This window comes from Neofelis nebulosa, chromosome 16 (genome assembly GCF_028018385.1).
Source record: "Neofelis nebulosa isolate mNeoNeb1 chromosome 16, mNeoNeb1.pri, whole genome shotgun sequence".
Classification (NCBI taxonomy): domain Eukaryota; kingdom Metazoa; phylum Chordata; class Mammalia; order Carnivora; family Felidae; genus Neofelis; species Neofelis nebulosa.
In genome coordinates, this window is record NC_080797.1 from 3,519,179 (window position 1) to 3,539,175 (window position 19,997).

At 47.7% G+C, this 19,997-nt stretch overlaps 1 protein-coding gene across 1 annotated transcript in view; it reads right to left on the minus strand.

Annotated features, from left to right (window-relative positions):
• PIK3R6 (phosphoinositide-3-kinase regulatory subunit 6) overlaps positions 1-19,997 on the minus strand; it is a 61,910-nt gene that overhangs the window by 32,860 nt on the left and 9,053 nt on the right. The window contains exon 4 of the mRNA XM_058702526.1: positions 8,218-8,325. Coding sequence (XP_058558509.1) covers positions 8,218-8,230 — 13 coding nt within the window. The 5' untranslated portion in view covers positions 8,231-8,325. The remainder of the gene's footprint in view (positions 1-8,217; positions 8,326-19,997) is intronic.

Below are 19,997 nucleotides of genomic sequence, written 5' to 3' on the forward strand. Positions count from 1 at the left end.
GCACCCTCGGTGTCTCCTCCCAGGGATCTCCCATCCGCTGGCCCCCTCGCCGTCCACTGGCTACAACCCCCCTAGCCGTCTGTCTCTTTGGGGGCTGAGCCCCTGTTGAAATGGCCTCAGATCCAGTCCTCACCATCTGAACAAGTGAGGTTCACTGGTAACGGGGAGGAGGCCCCTGGCCCATCTCCCACTACGGGGAGGTTAGCTGGGCTCTGTGCGGGCAGCCCGTCACCCGCTGTGGGGCCACGACGGGGAGCCGTGGGCCCTCACAGTCTCCTCCTTGGACACTGGGGCCCTTCTCCGTGCCTGACTTCCACGCAGGGGTCCCCCAGCCGCCCAGCTGAGCCCTTCTCTTTCTCCTTCCCTCGGAGCCAGATGTCGGTCCGCACCCTCTCCCTTTCCTGCCCCCGAGGTGTGCCCCCCACCTCGGTCCCCGCGTGGCCACCCTGCTTCTTGAAGGCTCCGGACTAACACAAGAAGCCCGAGAGACGCTCTCCACACCACAGATCCCTCTTTACCACCAGCTCCCGACAAGAGATCGAATTTACGGGCAAGCGTGCGCGTTCTTGGGTTCTCGGACGCTGCAAACCACACGCGTGTCTGGGGTTCCTCTTTTGCTTGCTTGTCAGGAAACTTACAGTCAGACTGGGGCCCAGCGTCACAAATCAGCTCATCTCAGGGGTCAGGGACCTCTCCTCCCTCATCCTCTTCCTGATCTTGGTTTACCTCCTACTTAACATAGATCTTAATTGCCTCGAGCGCCTTGGGAAGCAAGCAGGATCGAGATCACAATTTTCAGAAACCAGCGGGTTGCAGTTCAGGAGTTAGAATGGGGTTAGCCGAGGACCCGGGGTGAGCCGGGGCTTGGGGACCGGCCCCTCCAAGGCTCTGGCGTGAGCTCTGTTAAGTCGGCCACCTGGCTTCTCCAAAACCCTCACCTTCTACCTGCCTCTCCCCTGTCGCCCTGGGGCACATTGAGGCCCGTTCTGGAGCCTTCCCCGAGGCTGAGAACGGGCACTGGCTGTTACACCCCACGTCTGGCCACCCAGCCACCCTGCTGGGCACTGAAGCATCCCCCCACACTGGCCAGGATCACGAAGCCTGGCACAAGGGCTGGCCGCAAGCTGTCTTCCCATCTATCTGTCTCCACCTTGCATGAAGATTTAAGGAGTCAGTGCAGGCTGAGTTATGAAAACGTTATGTTATGTCTACTTTCTTCTTTCCTCCTTCCTTCCTCCTCCTTCTCCACCCGCCTCACCAAGGACCACACAGGCTGGGAACCCTGAACGCGGTGATCTCCCCGCTGCCCCCTCACTCAAAGGGCAGTCAAGCCTTTGTCTTCTGAGCCCTGGGTTCCTCCGCTTTGCAAAGGGAGTTCAGCTTTTATGTTTCAGAGAAAAAATAGAGAAGTTGCCAGTAGCCCCAGGAGACAACCTCAAATAAAGTGTGTTTTCAAAAGTCTGGGCAGCCAGAACAAACTCTCGGGCTTTGGTCCACATCTGGCTTGCAGACGTGTTTTGTTTGGGCTTGCAGAGTGTCTCGAAAGGAAAGAAGAAAAAGGAATCAGCTGCCAACATTGACAAATCAGGAGATTTTGCATAAAAGTCGGGTTTCTGGCATCTCTTGAAAGTCCGTTGACATCAGGCACGCATTCTCCTCACATGGGGGCAGTCGATGGGGCACAGCTATTCTGGTTCCTCACAGTGCCTCCCCTCCTGGTTTCCCCCATCCACACCCTCTACCCGGCCCCTGAGTTTGAGACCCCTGTCAAGGGGACTGAGACGATGAGCTGGATTATCTCAGAGGGGTGGGGGTGAAGGCTGATGCTTTTAGTTCTAGAAGAGAGTGATAACCCAAAGGGAAGCAGAGAGGCTAGAGTCCCCTGGATTGGGAGAGCCCAGACCAGGGCCGGCTGGGACACAGCTCACCGGGGGGTGGCAAAGATCTCGGCTGAAGGCAGGTGAGCACGAACCTCTGACCTTGAGGGCCACTGCTGTGGTCTCCTGGGTCACCTTTGCCAGCACTCAAGAATGTCCCCAAAGGAACCCCCTCTCTCCCTATGCACCATGCAAGCCTAGCCAACCTGTCCAGGGGGCTGCAGCTACAGAGGACTGAAGACCACGGACTTTTCCATCATGAAGACTTTGCAACCCCTGGGCTTACAAGATCACAGAGAGGGGGAACCACCCCCAAGTGAATGACATTGGAATTTGTACTGGCCGTGGCAAAGGAGAGCTGGAAGCTGGATTTGACTGCATGAAGCAAAAGAAAGAAATGGAGTATTTCTTGTGCCTCAAGCGTCTCAAGGTTGTTCATATACGACATGCACTTCTACCATAATTCTTGACTCAGAACGGCCAATAAATAAATAAACATTCCTAATTATTATCCTCCCCTCCATCCAGGAATGTGGGATATTGTCACGTTACTATTAATATCTGACATTTAAATAGCACTTGAAAGGAATACACACAGATAGTCGCACGCAGGCATGGCAAGACAATGTCATGTGTTCATCAAACCAATCTCACGTTTGTCGCGGGTAGACGGGAAGACCACATTTCCCAGACTCCCCTGCAGTTATGGGAGCCATGTGCTGAGTCCTGTCCAATGGAATACGGTAGACACAACATATGACACATTCACGCCCGGTCCTAAAATCCTCTGCACTAGCCTCCACCTCTCTCTTCCCATTCCGTGGTGACCTTGGAAGACATGTTCAAGATGGCGGCACCACAAGAAGGAGGGAGAACTCAGTCCCCGGAAGACTGGAGCCCACGCTGGATGGCGGTGTGCGAAATAAGCATTTGTTGTGCTAATCCACTGACATTGGGGTTATTTGTTACGGCGGCTAGCATTCTCTGACTGACCCGTGTACTTGCGGAGCATTTTCTGGCATATTACTTCATTGAATTCTCAGCAGAGCCCTGGGGATTTGCCCTACAAATACTCTTCTCTCTGTTTTTTAGATTCCAGGTCGAGAGCTCTTACCCTTGCCCCATATTGCCTCTCCAAGCACAGAGGTCAGGCCCAGAGGGATCGGAGAGGCTCTCATCCCATTTTACAGATGGGAAAATGAGGCTCTGAGGGGAGAGGTGATTTACATAAGGCCACAGAAATGCGGGAACAGAGCTTTCTCTTCGGCAAAGCCTCTTCTTCTAAAGCTGCACTCTTACATGTGTCCATCCACCTGCTTACCCGGAAAAGGGAGAGGAGGAAATTCCCAGGTGAGACTATGAACATATGTCTTATCTATGAGTGTCTGGGCTTTGAGTGCTGAAAATCAATATGCTGGATAAAGTCACCCGCACAAAGATTCCCAGCTCTCAGAGCAGGGTAGGTGTTATGAGCCAATAGGGAGGGATGGAGAAGTAGGGTTTCAGGGTCCTGACCACAGTAGGACTCCCTTAGCTCAAGGTCCACTCTTCAATTTCTGGCCATTCCAGCCTTCTGTGATCCCAGACAGAATCACATCTCTCCCAAACGCTTCATAGAATGTTTTCCTTTCCCCCCCTTCCTAATCTTGGCTTCACAGGAGAATCACTCAGAAAGCTTTAAAAAACACTAATGCACAGGGCGCCTGGGTGGCTCAGTGGGTTGAGCGTCTGACTCTTGATCTCATGTTTCATGAGATCAAGTCACACGTTGGGCTCTGTGCTGACTGTATGGAGACTGGTTGGGATTCTCTCTCTTCCTCTCTCTCTCTCTCTGCTCCTCCCCTGCTCTCTCTTTCTCTCTCTCTGCTCCTCCCCTGCTCTCTCTCTCTCTCTCTCTCTCTCTCTGTTCCTCCCCTGCTCTCTCTCTCTCTCTGCTCCTCCCCTGTGCGTGTGCTCTCTCTCTCTCTCTCTCTCAAAATAAAACAAAATAAAACAAAATAAAATAAAATAAACTTTAAAAAACCTCACTAATATACAGCTCACCCGAAACCAATTTAAATCAGATATTAGAGTATGAGAACTAATGTTTGTTTGTTTGTTTGTTTTCTAATAGCTCTCCGGGACAGTCTAATGTATCATCAGGATGTGAATTACTGTCTTAAGTGATAAGCTTAGAGTTCTGGGTAATTGACCTGTTAGTCAAGAAAGGAGTCAAGTGCAAAAATGCTCAGCCTTCCCAGAGGACAATCATCCCTGCATTAAGAATGAAGGTCACAGGGTCAGAATGGCTCCTTCCTGGCTGTCACGGTGGCAGAAGGAGGTGCAAAGGAAATAATTGGAGAAAGTTGAAAGTTGTCATTGTTTGTTAGCTTGTTTTGCAATAGGTGTGGTGTCTGTTCAGAAATGTAACTGTGGCGGGGCGGGGGGGGGGGCGCCTAGAAGGCTCAGTCTGTTAAGCGTCCGACTTCAGCTCAGGTCATGATCTCACGGTCCGTGAGTTCGAGCCCCGCGTCGGGCTCTGTGCTGATGGCTCAGAGTCTGGAGCCTGTTTCCGATTCTGTGTCTCCCTCTCTCTCTGCCCCTCCCCCACTCATGCTCTGTGTCTCTGTCTCTCTCTCAAAAATAAATAAACATTATGGGGCGCCTGGGTGGCGCAGTCGGTTAAGCGTCCGACTTCAGCCAGGTCACGATCTCGCGGTCCGTGAGTTCGAGCCCCGCGTCAGGCTCTGGGCTGATGGCTCAGAGCCTGGAGCCTGTTTCCGATTCTGTGTCTCCCTCTCTCTGACCCTCCCCCGTTCATGCTCTGTCTCTCTCTGTCCCAAAAATAAATAAAAAACGTTGAAAAAAAATTAAAAAAAAAAATAAATAAACATTAAAAAAATAATAATAATAAATAAAAAGGGAAGAAACATAACCCTGGGAGCTGGGCAGTAGACATCAGTGCTCGAGGTCCAGCCATGACATGAAGAAAATCTTCCAAGATTTTTCCAAGCAGACCAGTCTTTGTCTTCTGCAAGTTACCCCACACCTACTTCTCATGGTTAATTTTATGTGTCAACTTGACTAGGGCCACAAGGGGCCCAGATATCTGGTCAAACATTCTTCTGGGTGTCTCTACGAGGGTGTTTTTGGATGAGGCAAACATTTAAATCAGTAGACTGAGTGGCAGGTGGCTCTCCCTAACGTGGGTGGGCCTCGTCCAATCAGTAGAAGGCCTGAATAGAACAAAAGCCTGACACCCTCCACCCGCCCCCAAACAACCTTCATGGTAATGTGAATAAATCTTTATAATAAATCTCCTTATAATAAATATATATCATAACTCTCATATAATAAATCTAATAAATCTTATTATAAATCTCACGCTAGAGGTGCCTGGGTGGCTCAGTGGGTTAAGCATCTGACTCTGGATTTCGGCTCAGGTCGTGATCTCATGGTTCGTGGGACTGAGCCCCGTGGCGGGTTCTGTACTGACAGCATGGAGCCTGCTTGGGACTCTCTCTCTCTCTCTCTCTCTCTCTGTCCTTCTCCCCTCTCTAAACAAATAAATAAATAGATAGATAGATAGATAGATAGATAGATAAATGTTAAAAAAATAAATCTCATCCCATATATGTGTGTATATCCTACGGGGGCTGGTTCTGTGGAGAAAACCTCGCTAACACAGCCACAGAGGACCACGGCATCCATCCGCATCAGGAGGAGTGGACATGTCCCTCCGGACGAAAGGGTGACAGGCAACCTCAGGTCAGTTGGGACACACAAAATTATCACCCAAGAGGTTGAATTTGCGACTCCCAAGGGACGTTTCCTCCAACTAGGGCGCTGGAAAGAATTGCCCTATTCTGCTTTCTGGGCATCAGCCGCCAGAATCAGCACCCCCTCCCTGGACGGAGAGGGAGAACGCACCAACAGACTCTTTCTGGTCCCCTCTCTTTGAAAACTAACCCCAGGGCCCATTACTTCACGCCGGGTGAGCCATAAAACAGTCGAGGACAGCACAGGTCACCTGTGGCCCTGTTCAGACGGGGGACTCCTAAGGCAGGTTAGTTCTGTGCAGGGGAATGTCACTTAGCAGCTTGGTTTCCATTTCAGAGGGTGACTTTTCCCCCACCTTGAGCCCGGAGCTGGGGTCCGTTCTCCCAGATCCCACGAGTCCCCGCACGCTGACCACGTGGACCTCGCGGACCGGCCTCCCAACCGGGGACTCAGGACTCGCCTGAAAAGCCCCGGTGCTCCCACAGCTCCGTCTCGACATCTCAGCTTACTGAAATCTGCCCTCAGCACCCAGACGCACCATTGGCTGGAGTCATGTGGCTCCCACTTCTCTTTTATGCCCATGCCCGGGGCCCCCTGACCCCCACGTGGAACAAGGGCTCAGGTCGTTCAAAAATGGTTTGCATCCTTGTCCCTGTTTGCAGGGATGGCCAAATGACAGTAACTCGGGCGCCTTGGAGCGTTGCCTTTTGCATGCCTCTAAAGAAATACCTTCCTTTTCAGGGGCCCCTCTTCTGAACGCTAGGATGAGAGAACCCCTTAGGGCTACAGGAAGGCGGGGCAAGTTCTAGGCATCTGTAATTTGGGAAGACAGCCGGGACAACTTCAGTTCTGATCGTGATGGCGAGACGCCCCTGGGGAGCTCCCGGGGCCAGCATCCTAGTTGGGGGACGTTTTCTTTCCCCCATTTGATTCGGGGGCGGCCATCGGTCACATCTTCGGTGGAGGCGGCCGGTGGTCTCGCCCGCCCAGCAGCCCTCTCTGCTCATTGTAGTCCAGGCGCCCTGCTTTGCCTTGGCCTGGAGCAGACACAAAACCAAGCTGGCCAGTGGACTCTCTCTCCCTCTGGGCGAGCCCCGCGCAGGTGATGGCCAGCAGGCAGGAACGCGTGAAGGGCACTCTTTGTGTTTGGGAAAACATGCATTTCTACTGCTTGTATGCAAAGGAACTTCCCTGGCACACCTCTCTTCCTAACACGCAGCATGGCGTGCATCTAATGTTCTACGTAAAGCCAGCGCAAAGTAAGTTGGTTTTGAAATGTTGAGATTTTTCGGGGAGCCTGGGTGGCTCAGTCGTTTGAGTGTCCGACCTCGGCTCAGGTCATGATCTCACAGCTCGGGAGTTCGAGCCCCGCGTTGGGCTCCGGGCTGACGGCTCGGAGCCTGGAGCCTGCTTCTGCTTCTGTGTCTCCTTCTCTCTCTGCCCCTGACCCACTCGCATTCTGTTTCTGTCTCTCTCAAAAATAAGTGAACATTTAAAAAAAAATTTTTTTAAAGTAATATTGAGATTTTCACACTGCTGGCCCCACTCTGTCATCTCTGGACCGGGCAAACCCCAGCTGGTGAAAGATAACCCGGAATATCGCAACACAGGGATTTGCGGGCTTGCTTGATTCAGCCCGAGCCTCTTCCGGCTGTGGGAGGCTCTGACGGTGACGGGGTGTGGAAAGGATGCGTGTCTTAGGGATAATAACGACCCGTGGAGCTTCACTTGCCTTGGCTGTGCCTTCCCCTTCCCTGGGATAGGGCTCTTCCAGGGCATTAGCGTCTAAGCCTCGTGAGAAGTGCTCTGTGACTTCCTGGGTGACCATTAGGGGATCCGCATCTTGAGGGAAAGGTCATCCCTCGTCCCAGGTTGACAAAGTGTGAAGAGCGTGGGCTTTGCCATGAGCTAGACCTTGGTTCCGATATTAGCTGTGCAGCTTTGAGTAAATGACCTAACCTCTCTGAGCCTCTGTTCCCCTTTTCCATAAAACAGGGACAAGGGCATTGATATTGTCCCACACAGAACCCTTCTGACGACTGCCCGGGGAAATCCACAGCGAAATCGTTAAGGGCACGGCGCTGGAGCTCGCCTGCTGGGGTCAAGTCCTGGTTTGACTGTACAAAGCTACGTGGCCTTGGGAGCAATACCTGTCCCCGCCGGGCCTCACTTTCTCTTTCTGTAAAATGGGGGCAGCGATAACATCTATCTCAGGGGGCCTTTATGAGGACTCCGTGAGTTGATACTTGTCAAGGGCTTTTATCACGACTTGATAGATTGTAACCGCTACCGAGGCGTTTGGTAAATGAACCCAAGCGTCTGGCAATAGATCTTGGCTATTGTCATTCTCCTCCTCAGGGTCCAGCTCAGTGACCTGCAAGGAGCCGGGGCTCGTACAAGGGCGTGGAGGTCCGCTTCTCAAGATCTTCTCACACTGGGGCGGCTGAGATGGGGGTCTGAGATGACAGCCCCAGGGGGGCACTGTCACCTGCCAGGGAGGCCTTCCCCTGCGAGGCAGCCGGACGCACTCGACCCCTCTCTCCCCTCCCCCTCCCCCCCCCCCCAACCCGGCCATACTGACCTGAGCTCTCCATGGGAGCCCGGGGTACGTGTGAAGAGGATGTGGTCGTCTCAGCAGCAGAGTGGAAAGTGAGGTGGTTGTTTTTCCGCACAGACGTGGTTCTGCAAACTAAGAGGCAGTTAGCGTAAGTGGTTGGAAGGTTACAGAAAGTGCGTCTGGGGGAATGGAGGGGCTCCTGGGGGACCCAGGCTCCCAGCACGTCGGAGGAAAGGCTACATTTATTTCAGAAATTCCTCTGCGGTGCTGGCTCTGAGCCTGGCACTCTTCTAAACACTGAAAAATGACCAACGTTTAAACATTTGCATTGACCTTAGGAGGTGGGTACTATTTTCTCTCCATTCTACAGGCAGGGACGTTGAAGCACAGTGAGGTTAAGTAACTATGGAAGGTTTGGGCGCCTGGGTGGCTCAGTTGGTTAATTATCCGACTTCCGCTCAGGTTGCGATCTCACGGTTCATGAGTTTGAGCCCCACATCGGGCCCTCTGCTGTCAGCACAGAGCCCGTTTTGGGTCCTCTGTCTCCCTCTCTCTCTGCCCCTCCCCAGCTAGCACTCTCTTTCTCTCTCTCTCTAAAAAAAAAAAAGACTATAGAAGGTCAAATAGCTTTACCAGCTCAGTAAAGGACTGAGCACTGGACTCAGACTATCTGGTTCGAGCCTGTGCCCTCAGTCACGACCCCCGCCCGTCCCACCGTGACTGCAGTGGGAGACCCCGCCCAAACCCTGCTCCCCAGAGCAACAAACTCCACAACTAAGTGAACTCCACAATAAAGGAATGAAAACATACCTGGGAAAGCTAATTTGGAGACACAGAACAATAAGTAAATATTAGGAATGGTAAAGGCCATATATATACAATGAAATAAAATTATAATGCACTCTGAATAATTTTAGCCTACTGATAATCACAGAATGAGTATTAAAACGTGTTATACCATTGGCAATGTTTAGAAAGAAAACACACATACATATCATATATCATGATGTATATCATATACATATATCATACATGTATATGATGTATACATATATCATATATATATATATATATATATATATATGTAGCAAAACAAAATTCTGAACCCTATATATCACACCTGGTTTCTAGGAAAATAAAAATGACACAAAAGACTCCAGAAGAATTAGGAAAACTACTTATGTTAGTGATCAGTGAGCAAATAAAGAAAGTTGTCAAAGAACCAGTTCTTAAAAAGTGCTATATGTCTCAGATGGTTCCTCTGATAAGTTCTCTCAAACCAGCAAAGAAAAATGTTATGCTGTTACAACTGTTTGAAAGCATAGAGAAAGAAGGAAAGAGTCTCTGAAAAAGCCAAGTTATCCCTGATAACAAAATCTAATAAAGATAGTTTAAAAAGTAGACGAAGCACTCCACACCCACTGGGATAGGTATTTAGGGGTGCCTGGATGTGGGTGGCTCAGTTGGTTAAGCGTCAGACTTCGGCTCCGGTCATGATCTCATGGTGCGTGGGTTCAAGCCCCGCGTCGGGCTCTGTGCTGACAGCTCAGAGCCTGGAGCCTGCTTGGGATCCTGTGTCTCCCTCTCTCTCTGCCCTTCCTCCACTCACGCTGTCTCTCAAAAATAAACATTATAAAAAAAGAAAATAACTGATACTATCAAGTGTCAGTAAGGACGTGAAGAAATTAGAGCCCTGATGCACTGCAGGTTGGAATTCAAAATAGTACAGCTGTGGTAGAAAACAGTACAGTGATTCCTCAAAAAGTTAAACACAGATTTACCATACGCCCCACAAATTCCACTTCTAGGTAAACACCCAAAAGAATTGAAAATAGGGATTGTAACAGATACTTGCACACCAGTGTCCATAGCAGCATCATTCAAAATAGCCAAAAATTGGATACACTTCAAATGTCCGTCAACAGGTGACCGGGTAAACAAAATGTGGTCTATCCATACAATGGAAAATTATTCAACCTTAAAATGGAATGCAATTTGGATACATGCTACAACATAGATGAGCCTTGAAAATATCATCCTAGGCGCAATAAGTCAGGCCAAAAGGACAAATATTATATGATTCTGTTTACATGAGGCACCCACAATAGGGAAATCTACAGAGACAGAAAGTGTAACGGAGGTTATCAGGAGCTATGGGGAAGGAGGAACAGGGAATTATTATTCAATGGGTACAGAGTATCTGTTTGGGATGTTGAAAAAGTTCTGGAAATGGACAGTGGTCATTGTACAACATTGTGAATGTACTTAATGACACTGAATTGTACACTTTAAAATGGTTAAAATGGAAAATTTTACGGTATGTATATTTTACTACAATAAACAGATATCAAAAATATAAAATAAATATTGCTAATGAATTCAATGAATTCAAATTATAATGTATTCTGAATAATTCTAGCCTAGAAAGGAATATTAAAATGTGATTACATATCAGCAACAATTAGAAAAGTTTAAACCTTGGCAATGATTGGAAAAGATAAAAATATCAACTCTTGATGAGGATGTGGAAAAATTTTGCTCTGTCGTAGGGAGTTGGTGAGAATGGAAATTGGTATAGCTTCTCTGGAGGGTAGCTGGCCAATAAGTGTCAAAATTCAAAATGTGCACACTCTTTGCCTAAGCCACTCCACCACTAGGCATTTATCCTAAGGAAATAACTGGGTGAGTGAATAAGGATTGTGTACAACAATGGTCATTGAAACATTGTTTATAAGGGAGAAAAAGAGAAGAAACTTAGAGGCCCGACTACAGAGTATCAATTAAGCAAATTAAAGTAATGTGGGCAATGGAATACAGAGCAGACATAAAAATGATGATGTATATCTACATTTACTTACTTGAAAACATTCTCAGAAGTATCCATTTAATTTTTTTTCATGTTTATTTATTTATTTTTGAGAGAATCCCAAGCAGGCTCCGAGCCGTCAGCACAGAGCCGGACGCGGGGGCTCAATCTTACAAACCATGAGATCATGACCTGAGTCAAAATCAAGAGTCAGATGCTCCACTGACTGAGCCACCCAGGGGCCCCTGGAAGTATTTGTTTTAAACACCAGGTAACAAAACAGTTAACACATTCCTAACACATTAATTTTAAAAAGAATACTTCTAAATTTGCTCAGATGTATGGTAAAAAGTCAAGAAAAAGTAAACGTCAAAATGTGACATTGGAGGTCCTCGTTCTGGTTAAACATGGAGTAAGTACACTCCACTGTAACTCTCCAACTCAATACAACTAAAAACTCTGAATAGTATGCGTGCGATCGCTATCTGAGGATTCTGAAAGGTAAACGGTAGCAGGCAGAATGGGGAAGAAAACCAGCACTTGAAGCAAGAATGATCTGGCAATGAGTTTCCTGCACTCCCCCCACCCTCCCCATTATACACTGGCCTAGACACAAAGGCATCCTAAAACTCACAAGTGCACACTTAGGGCAGACAGAAAGAGCTGGAAGGAAGCCTCCCTTCCTGCTGTGAGGAGCAAAGAAAGGGTCCCCAAAGGATTGGAGAGATGGGGGAATTTACTTTTTCTTTTGCATTTTGTTCTAGCCCCCAGGAAATCTTGAAATAGCAGTAGCAGCAGCAGTGAGGGGCATGCAGATACCTAAAATTCTGAAAAAGGGAAATTATTCCCTCTGACTAGAGGAACTATAGTTCCAAGGGCATGGGAAGAATCCTTAATACTTTTATTCCCCCCTCTATCACAGGAACAAAACCCAGAAATAACAAATAGAAGATAAATAATAAAATGTTAGACATGAATAAAAATATGTCAATAATTATATTAGATGTAAATGGTCTAAACACACCAATTAAAAGACAGAGATTATCTGGGGGCGCCTTGGTGGCTCAGTTGGTTAAGTGTCTGACTTCGGCTCAGGTCATGATTTCACGGTTTGTGAGTTCGAGCCCCGTGTTGGGCTCTGTGCTGACAGCTCAGAGCCTGGAGCCTGCTTCGGATTCTGTGTCTCCCTCTCTCTCTGCCCCTCTCCCGTTCACTCTGTCTCTCTCTCAAAAAATAAACATTAAAAATTTTTTAAAAATTAAAAAATAAAAGACAGAGATTGTCAGCATTTAAAAAGAAACAGAAAACAGGGGCTCCTGGGTGGCTTAGTCAGTTAAGCCTCCAACTTCAGCTCAGGTCATGATCTCATGGTTCGTGGGTTCGAGCCCCACATCAGGCTCTGTGCTGACAGCTCAGAGACTGGAGTCTACTTTGGATTCTGTGTCTCCCTCTCTTCTCTCTCTGTCTCTCCCCTGCTATCTCTGTCTCAAAAATAAATAAAATAAAGTAAATAATAATAAATAATAAATAAATAAAAATAAAATTAAAAAAAAGAAACAACTCTATGCTGTTTACAAAGTTCACTTCAAATATAATGTCATAGGTAAGTTAAAAGCAAAAGAATACAAAAAATACTACCTGACTATTAATGAAAAGAACACTGAAGTAGCTGAATTAATATGAGACAAAGCCGATTTCAGAGCAAGGAAAATCATAATGATAAAAACATAATGATAAAAGAAACATAATGTTGGGGCGCCTGGGTGGCGCAGTCGGTTAAGCGTCCGACTTCAGCCAGGTCACGATCTCACGGTCCGTGAGTTCGAGCCCCACGTCAGGCTCTGGGCTGATGGCTCGGAGCCTGGAGCCTGTTTCCGATTCTGTGTCTCCCTCTCTCTCTGCCCCTCCCCCGTTCATGCTCTGTCTCTCTCTGTCCAAAAATAAATAAAAAATGTTGAAAAAAAAAATTAAAAAAAAAAAAGAAACATAATGATAAAAGGGTCAGTTCATGAAGAAGATATAACAATGCTAAATATGTTTGCACCTAAAAACAGGGCTTCAAAACACATAAAGGAAAAACTAATAAAACTAAAGGATAAGTAGGCAAATCCACAATTAGTGGGAGATGTTAACAATCCTTTCTCAGTAATCGATAGCACAAGCACGTGGAAAATCAGGAAGGACACAGAATAAGCAAATAATACTATCAACCAACTGAATATAACCAGCATTTATAGAACAGTATACACAACAATAGCAGAATATGAATTCCTTTCACGTGCATGTGAAATATTCACCCAGATAGACAATACCCTTGGTCATTAAACAAACCTTAACAACTTGAAAATAATTGAACTATATAAAGTAAGTTTGCTGATCATAATGAAATTAAACTTGAAATCACTAACATGAAGATAACTAGAAAATATCTAAATATTGAGATATTAAACAACACATTTCTAAATAACCCATATTCCACCCCCCCCAAATATGAGGGACTACTATGCAACTCATTTTAGGAGTCTAGTGCTCTCCTGATATCAGAGCCAGACAAAGATAGCACAAGAAATGGAAACAGACCGATATCCTTATAAACATATATGAAGAAAATTCTCAACAAAATATTAGTACACTGAGACTAGCAATATATAAAAAGAATAATGCATAACAACCTGATGGGGTTTGTCCCAGGAAGGCAAGACTGATTCAATATTTGAAAATCAATCAGTGTAATATACTATATTAAAGGTTTAAAAAGAATAACATATGCTTCTGTTAACTGATGCACTAAAAACATTTGACAAATGTTAACATTTATGATTAAAACTTAAGAGTAAATTAGGAATTTAAGGGAACTTCCTTAATCTGACAAAGAGCCTTTAACCAAAAAACCCCACAGCAAACATACGTAATAGTAAAAAAAAAAAGTGAATGTTTTCCGCGAAAGGTTAGGAAAAGGCAAGGACACTCTCACCACTTCTATTCGACAAATCAACACAATACTGGAAGTCAGTGTAATAAGACAAAGGAAAAAGAAAAGGAAGTAGAAGAAGGTAGGAAAAGAGGTATACAGATTGGAAAGGAAGAGATAAAACTATTTGCAAACAATACGGCCCTACTCACAGGTAACAGGTGTACAAAGAACACCCCTAAGAATCTACACGGAAATCTCCTAGAACTAATAAGTGAGTTTGCCAGGATCACAGGATATAATGTCAGCATACAACCTCAGGCAATGTATGTATACTAAAAACAATTAGAAACCAAAATGTGAACCACAATGCCATTTAAAATAGCTCCCAAAGGGGCGCCTGGGTGGCTCTGTCGGGTAAGCGTCCGACTTCAGCTCAGGTCACGATCTCACGGTCCGTGAGTTCGAGCCCCGTGTCGGGCTCTGGGCCGATGGCTCGGAGCCTGGAGCCTGCTTCCGATTCTGTGTCTCCCTCTCTCTCTGCCCCTCCCCCGTTCATGCTCTGTCTCTCTCTGTCTCAAAAATAAATAAACGTTAAAAAAAATTAAAAAAAATATGGGGCGCCTGGGTGGCGCAGTCGGTTAAGCGTCCGACTTCAGCCAGGTCACGATCTCGTGGTCCGTGAGTTCGAGCCCCGCGTCAGGCTCTGGGCTGATGGCTCGGAGCCTGGAGCCTGTTTCCGATTCTGTGTCTCCCTCTCTCTCTCTGCCCCTCCCCCGTTCATGCTCTGTCCCTCTCTGTCCCAAAAATAAATAAAAAACGTTGAAAAAAAAATTAAAAAAAAAAAATTAAAAAAATAAAATAAAATAAAATAGCTCCCAAAGGAAAAAAAAAAAAAAAAGAGAGAGAGAAATACTTAGGTATAAAGCTAACAAAACACAAATAGGATCTGTATGGTGAAAATCACAAAATGCTGAAGAAAGAAATCGAAGAACACTGAAAATAAATACAGACACACACAGTTTATCATGTGGAACATCCAGTAGAGTTGAGATGTCCATTCTCCCCAATTGATTTTTAGATTTAATGTAATTCCAATAAAAATACCATATTTCTTAAAAACAAAAATTGTAATGTTTATTTATTTTTGAAAGAAACAGAGCGCAAGTGGGGGAGGGGCAGAGAGAGAGGGAGACACAGAATCCAAAGCAGACTCCAGGCTCTGAGCGGTCAGCAGAGAGCCCGACGCGGGGCTCGAACCCACGAACCATGAGATCATGACCCAAGCTGAAACCAAGAGTCAGACGCTCAGCTGACTAAGCCACCTCCGTGCCGCTCAGCAGATTTCTTTTGTAGATAGAAGATAAGCAGATTCTAAAATTTATAAAGAACTGAACTAGCCAAACAATTTTGAGAAAAAAAAGTTTGAGGACTCATCTCTCTATTTTAAGAAGTACTATAAAGTTATAAGTGAGGGAGTAGACACAGATGGAAGGAACAGAATCGAGCCTCCAGAAATAGACCCACATAAAAGAGCCAATTGATTTTTTACAAAGTTGCAAAGCCAAGTCAACGGGGGAAGGCTAAGTCTTTTCAACAAATGATCTGGAACAATTGATCATCAATAGGCAAAAAAAAAAAAAAAAAAAAAAAAGGGTATCTCAACTTAAATCTCACAACTCAAACCAAGGTAAACTCAAAATGTTTCACAGATCTGAATGTAAAAAGCAAAACTATAAAGGTTCAGAAGAAAACATAGGGAGAAGTCTTTGTACCCTTGGGTTAGAGAGAATTCTGAGATATGATACCAAAAGCATGATCCATAAAGGAAAAAACTGATAAACTGGACTTGGCCAAAATTAAAAACTTTGGCTTTGCGAAAAGGGCCTTTAAGAAAATGAGAAGACAAAGTATACAGTTGGAGAAGATGTTTTCAGATCGCATATCTGACAAAGAATTTGTATCCAGGATGTATAAAGAACTCTCAAACCTCGACAGTAGGAAAACAAATGATACCCCCGAAAGGGAAAAATATTTAAACAGACAGTTCATCCAAAAAGTTATGGGGATGGCAAGAAAACACAACAAAACAACACAAAAATCATGTTACTAGTCATCAGGGAACGCAGATTAAAACTGGGAGACACGAACATACACCATTGGAATGGCTACAATTTAGTCACAGGCAATATAAAGCGCTGGAGAATAGGGGCGCCCGGCGGCGGGGGGCTCAGTCGGTTGAGTGTCCAACTTCAGCTCAGGTCATGCTCTCCCAGTCCGTGAGTTCGAGCCCCCCGTCGGGCTCTGTGCTGACAGCTCGGAGCCTGGAGCTGCTTCCGATTCTGTGTCTCCCTCTCTCTCTCTGCCCCTCCCCCGTTCATGCTCTGTCTCTCTCTGTCCCAAAAATAAATAAAAAACGTTGAAAAAAAAAAATTAAAAAAAAAAAAAAGACATTCGTTTTGATATACAAGTGCTTTGGATTACAAGCGTGTTTCCAGAACGAGCTATGCTCGCAAACCAAGGTTTTACCGTACTATCGTTGACTTTATTGGTATTACGTAACAGCTGGTGCACAGGAGCGAGCTAACGTACACACACGTTGTGATCCCTAACGAGACAAACGGTCACCCGTGAGCCCGCCACCCAACTCGGGAAGACCTGCTATCACATTGCCCTGCGCGTAACGCAAAAGCAGGGTAACGACAAAATGGTAAGACTCCTAAAATAATTGCTCCTCTGGCCTGTCCCTTCCTGGGTGCCCGTGTGACCCATCCCTGACTGCTCTGACTTCAGCCTCCTTTGTGGGATAGGTGCCCAAAAGTGCCAAAAACGTCCAGCTCTTTTGTGACAACATTTTGATAAAGGCTGGATGTGTCGACCAGTCATGTCGTTCGTTCTTTCTGAAGATGGTTTGTGGCATGTTTTTGTGGGCGACAGGAGACGTCGCAGTCTGAAGGGAATGTGGAATATCAGACCTGAAGATCCAGTCGTGAATCTAAGCGTGTGGCTGATCCCGGGGTGCCTGCAGTCTGGGGAGGGGGTGGCGGAGCTGGGGTGGCCTGAGGCGCTGCCCGGTGGGGGACGGGGCGGACCCTGCCCCCAAAGCCACTGATGCAGGGAAGCCGAGGGAGGCTTCCCAAGTGGGACCCGGGGAGCTGGATTCCCAGGTCGCCCTCTGGTAGTGGTGAAAACTGACCATGATGACCTCTGCCCCAACCCACCGGGTCCAAGCTACCGTCACTGCTTGCTGAGATTGTGGCCATGCCCCCCAAAAGTCCCCGTGCTTCCCCGCTCTCCCCTACAACCCAGTCCTTGACTGAAGCCCTCCAGTGGCATCTCTTAGATCTTAGAACACCCCACACCCCTCGCCCTGCCTAAATCTGGCCTCATCTGGCCCCCGTGCACCTCTCCACCTTTATCTCTCCCCCCTCTCCCTCTGGCTCACCCAGCTCTCACTTCGTGGCTCATTAGGTTCCTCGCACCTGCCAGACCCAGGCCTACCTCAGGGCCTTTGCACACCTCTGCCTAGAACGCCTTTCCCCACAGCTAGGTACTTCTCAATATTCAGGTCTCCCTAAAAAAAAATTTTTTTTAACATTTATTCATTTTTGAGAGACAGAGCGTGAGCGGGGGAGGGCAGAGAGAGAGGGAGACACAGAATCCGAAGCAAGGATCCAGGCTCCGAGCCGTCAGCACGGAGCCCGACGCGGGGCTCGACCCCATGAACCGTGAGATCGTGACCTGAGCTGAAAATCAGACGCTCAACCGACGGAGCCCCCAGGCGCCCCTAGATCTCATTTTAAATGTCACCTCCTTAGAGAGGGAGGTCGCCCTATCTAAACTAAACTCCTCTCCCCACCCCAGCCGATACTCCAGCACACTCTCATTTCATTCACAGCATTTATCGGTATCAGGCGTCTTCCCATGTAATGATTAATTTTCTCGGCCACTCGTTGGAATGTGCTGCCGTATCTATCCCCTGCCGCAGGCCCAGCATCTCCGGGCCGTGCTGGCACCCGGGAGACAAGGCATAAATATTTTGGAGAGCAAAGGTGAGGTATCGTGCCAAAAGTCACATGGCTAATGAATGATGAAACCAGGACTACAGCCGAGATCTCAGCTGGGGGTGTGAGGTCACGGGCCACCCCCCCCTTACACTCTCCACCCCTTCCCCCCCACCCCCACCCCTCGCAGGACACCTGCTGCCCCAGGGAAGATAGAATGAACACACAGACAAGCTTCTGTCCAGGTGGCGTCAGCGGGGAAGGAATACTGGGCAGCCTGGAAGGAAAAGACATCCCAGAGATAGAGACGAAAAGGGGGTATGTGTGTCTCAGGACTCACGGCGCGAAGCCGGGGCTATTCTGGGCTGACTTTTAATGGAAAATGAACTTGGAAGAAGCGTGACCAATGGGTGCCAGAAAACCGCCTTATCCATTTTCCTATTCGCTCATTTGCTGACTCATTCACCACACATTTATTCGGGACTTATATGTCCTCCTGCAGGCGCTGGAGAGGCTTTGTGCCTCTGTAATGGATTTCCTGTCCTTTGGGGGCTGTTGACCATAGTGGGGGGGGGGAGCCCTCAGGGGACAGGCAACCAGACAGGAAATGGAAATATGCAGAACCCGGGTCATTCTCAAAATGCATCAACATCGCCTTTGTCTCCACTTGGGCCGACATGCATTTCTTAGGGAATGAGGCTTGCACCTTTTAGCCCCCAAACATGCCTCTGAAGGTTTTCTAGATGCAGCTCACGGGAGCTCATTGCATATGGTCACACGGTGGAGATTTCGGGAGCTATCGGCGGACGACAGAAGCCTCCACCCTGTCCTGAATGGCTCATACTTTCTGACTCCTCAGATATGATTCTGTCTCAGCACTGGGGGCTGTTCTTTGCTCCTAGTGGGTGAGTGGGGGCTGTTATCTGGTCCACCGGCCCACTGGGCTTTGGGTAATTTACCCCACCAGGGAGGGCGAGGGTTTGCCATTCATCTTTAATTTTTTTAGTGTTTATTTATTTTTGAGACAGAGACAGACAGCGTGCTAAGGGGTGTGTGGGGGGCACAGAGAGAGTGGGAGACACAGAATCCGAAGCAGGCTCCGGGCTCTGAGCTGTCAGCACAGAGCCCGACGCGGGGCTCGAACCCACCAACTGTGAGATCATGCCCTGAGCCAAAGTCGGACGCTTAACCGACAGAGCCACCCAGGCGCCCCAACGATGTTTCTTTCGAATTCCCCGCAAAGGGTCCCCTGTGTTGGCAGCAACCTGTCCCAGCCCTCTGCACCCTTCCAGAAGGCTGGGACGCCACATAAGCACAGGCGATGGTTTTGGAGGTAAAACACAAAAACAAAGCCTGAGAAACAGATCTATGAACAGAGAGTGAAGCTTCCAACCACAGACATGGAACCTCTATTTGGGCTGCTCAGAGGCCCTCTTGGCTGTCTTCCTAGTTCCTGGCAGGGTCTGGAGTGATGGCATTGCTGAGCAAATCAAGGAGCATCTATGGAACACCCACGTGTCCTGTCCAGGCAACAGCAATTGGACAAGGGCCGGGGAGTTCAGAGATGAAGGAAGGAGACGAGGTCCTTGCCCGTCAGACTGTGGGGCCCCGCCGCTCCGTGACTTCTTAAGGACAGCAGTGTGGCCCTGGCCACCACACTCCTGGCCCACCACCAGCACACTGACGCCCTCACGGACCCGTATTCACAACATGCCTGACAACGAACCCATTTCACAGATTCGCACTGGGGCCCTGGAGGCATGCCCTGCCTACTATATCAATACAATTCACCTTTCAATTAAAAACCACGCCGATGGTAAATCCAAAAGGTACAAACCGCTCTCCAGTGAAAAGCAAACATCCTCACTCCTCCTCTGGGCCACCGGCTCCTCTCACCTGCTCCCCAGAAGAAACCATAGCTCTAGAAAATTTGCATCTGTGACCAACTTTTTCAAAAAAAGGCCGTATTTCACATAAAAATCGAGATTCTCAGCTTTACGTAGAGGCAGAGCCCAAGCGGGAGAGGGGCAGAGAAAGGGAGACTCAGAATCTGAAGCAGGCTCCAGGCCCTGAGGCGTCAGCA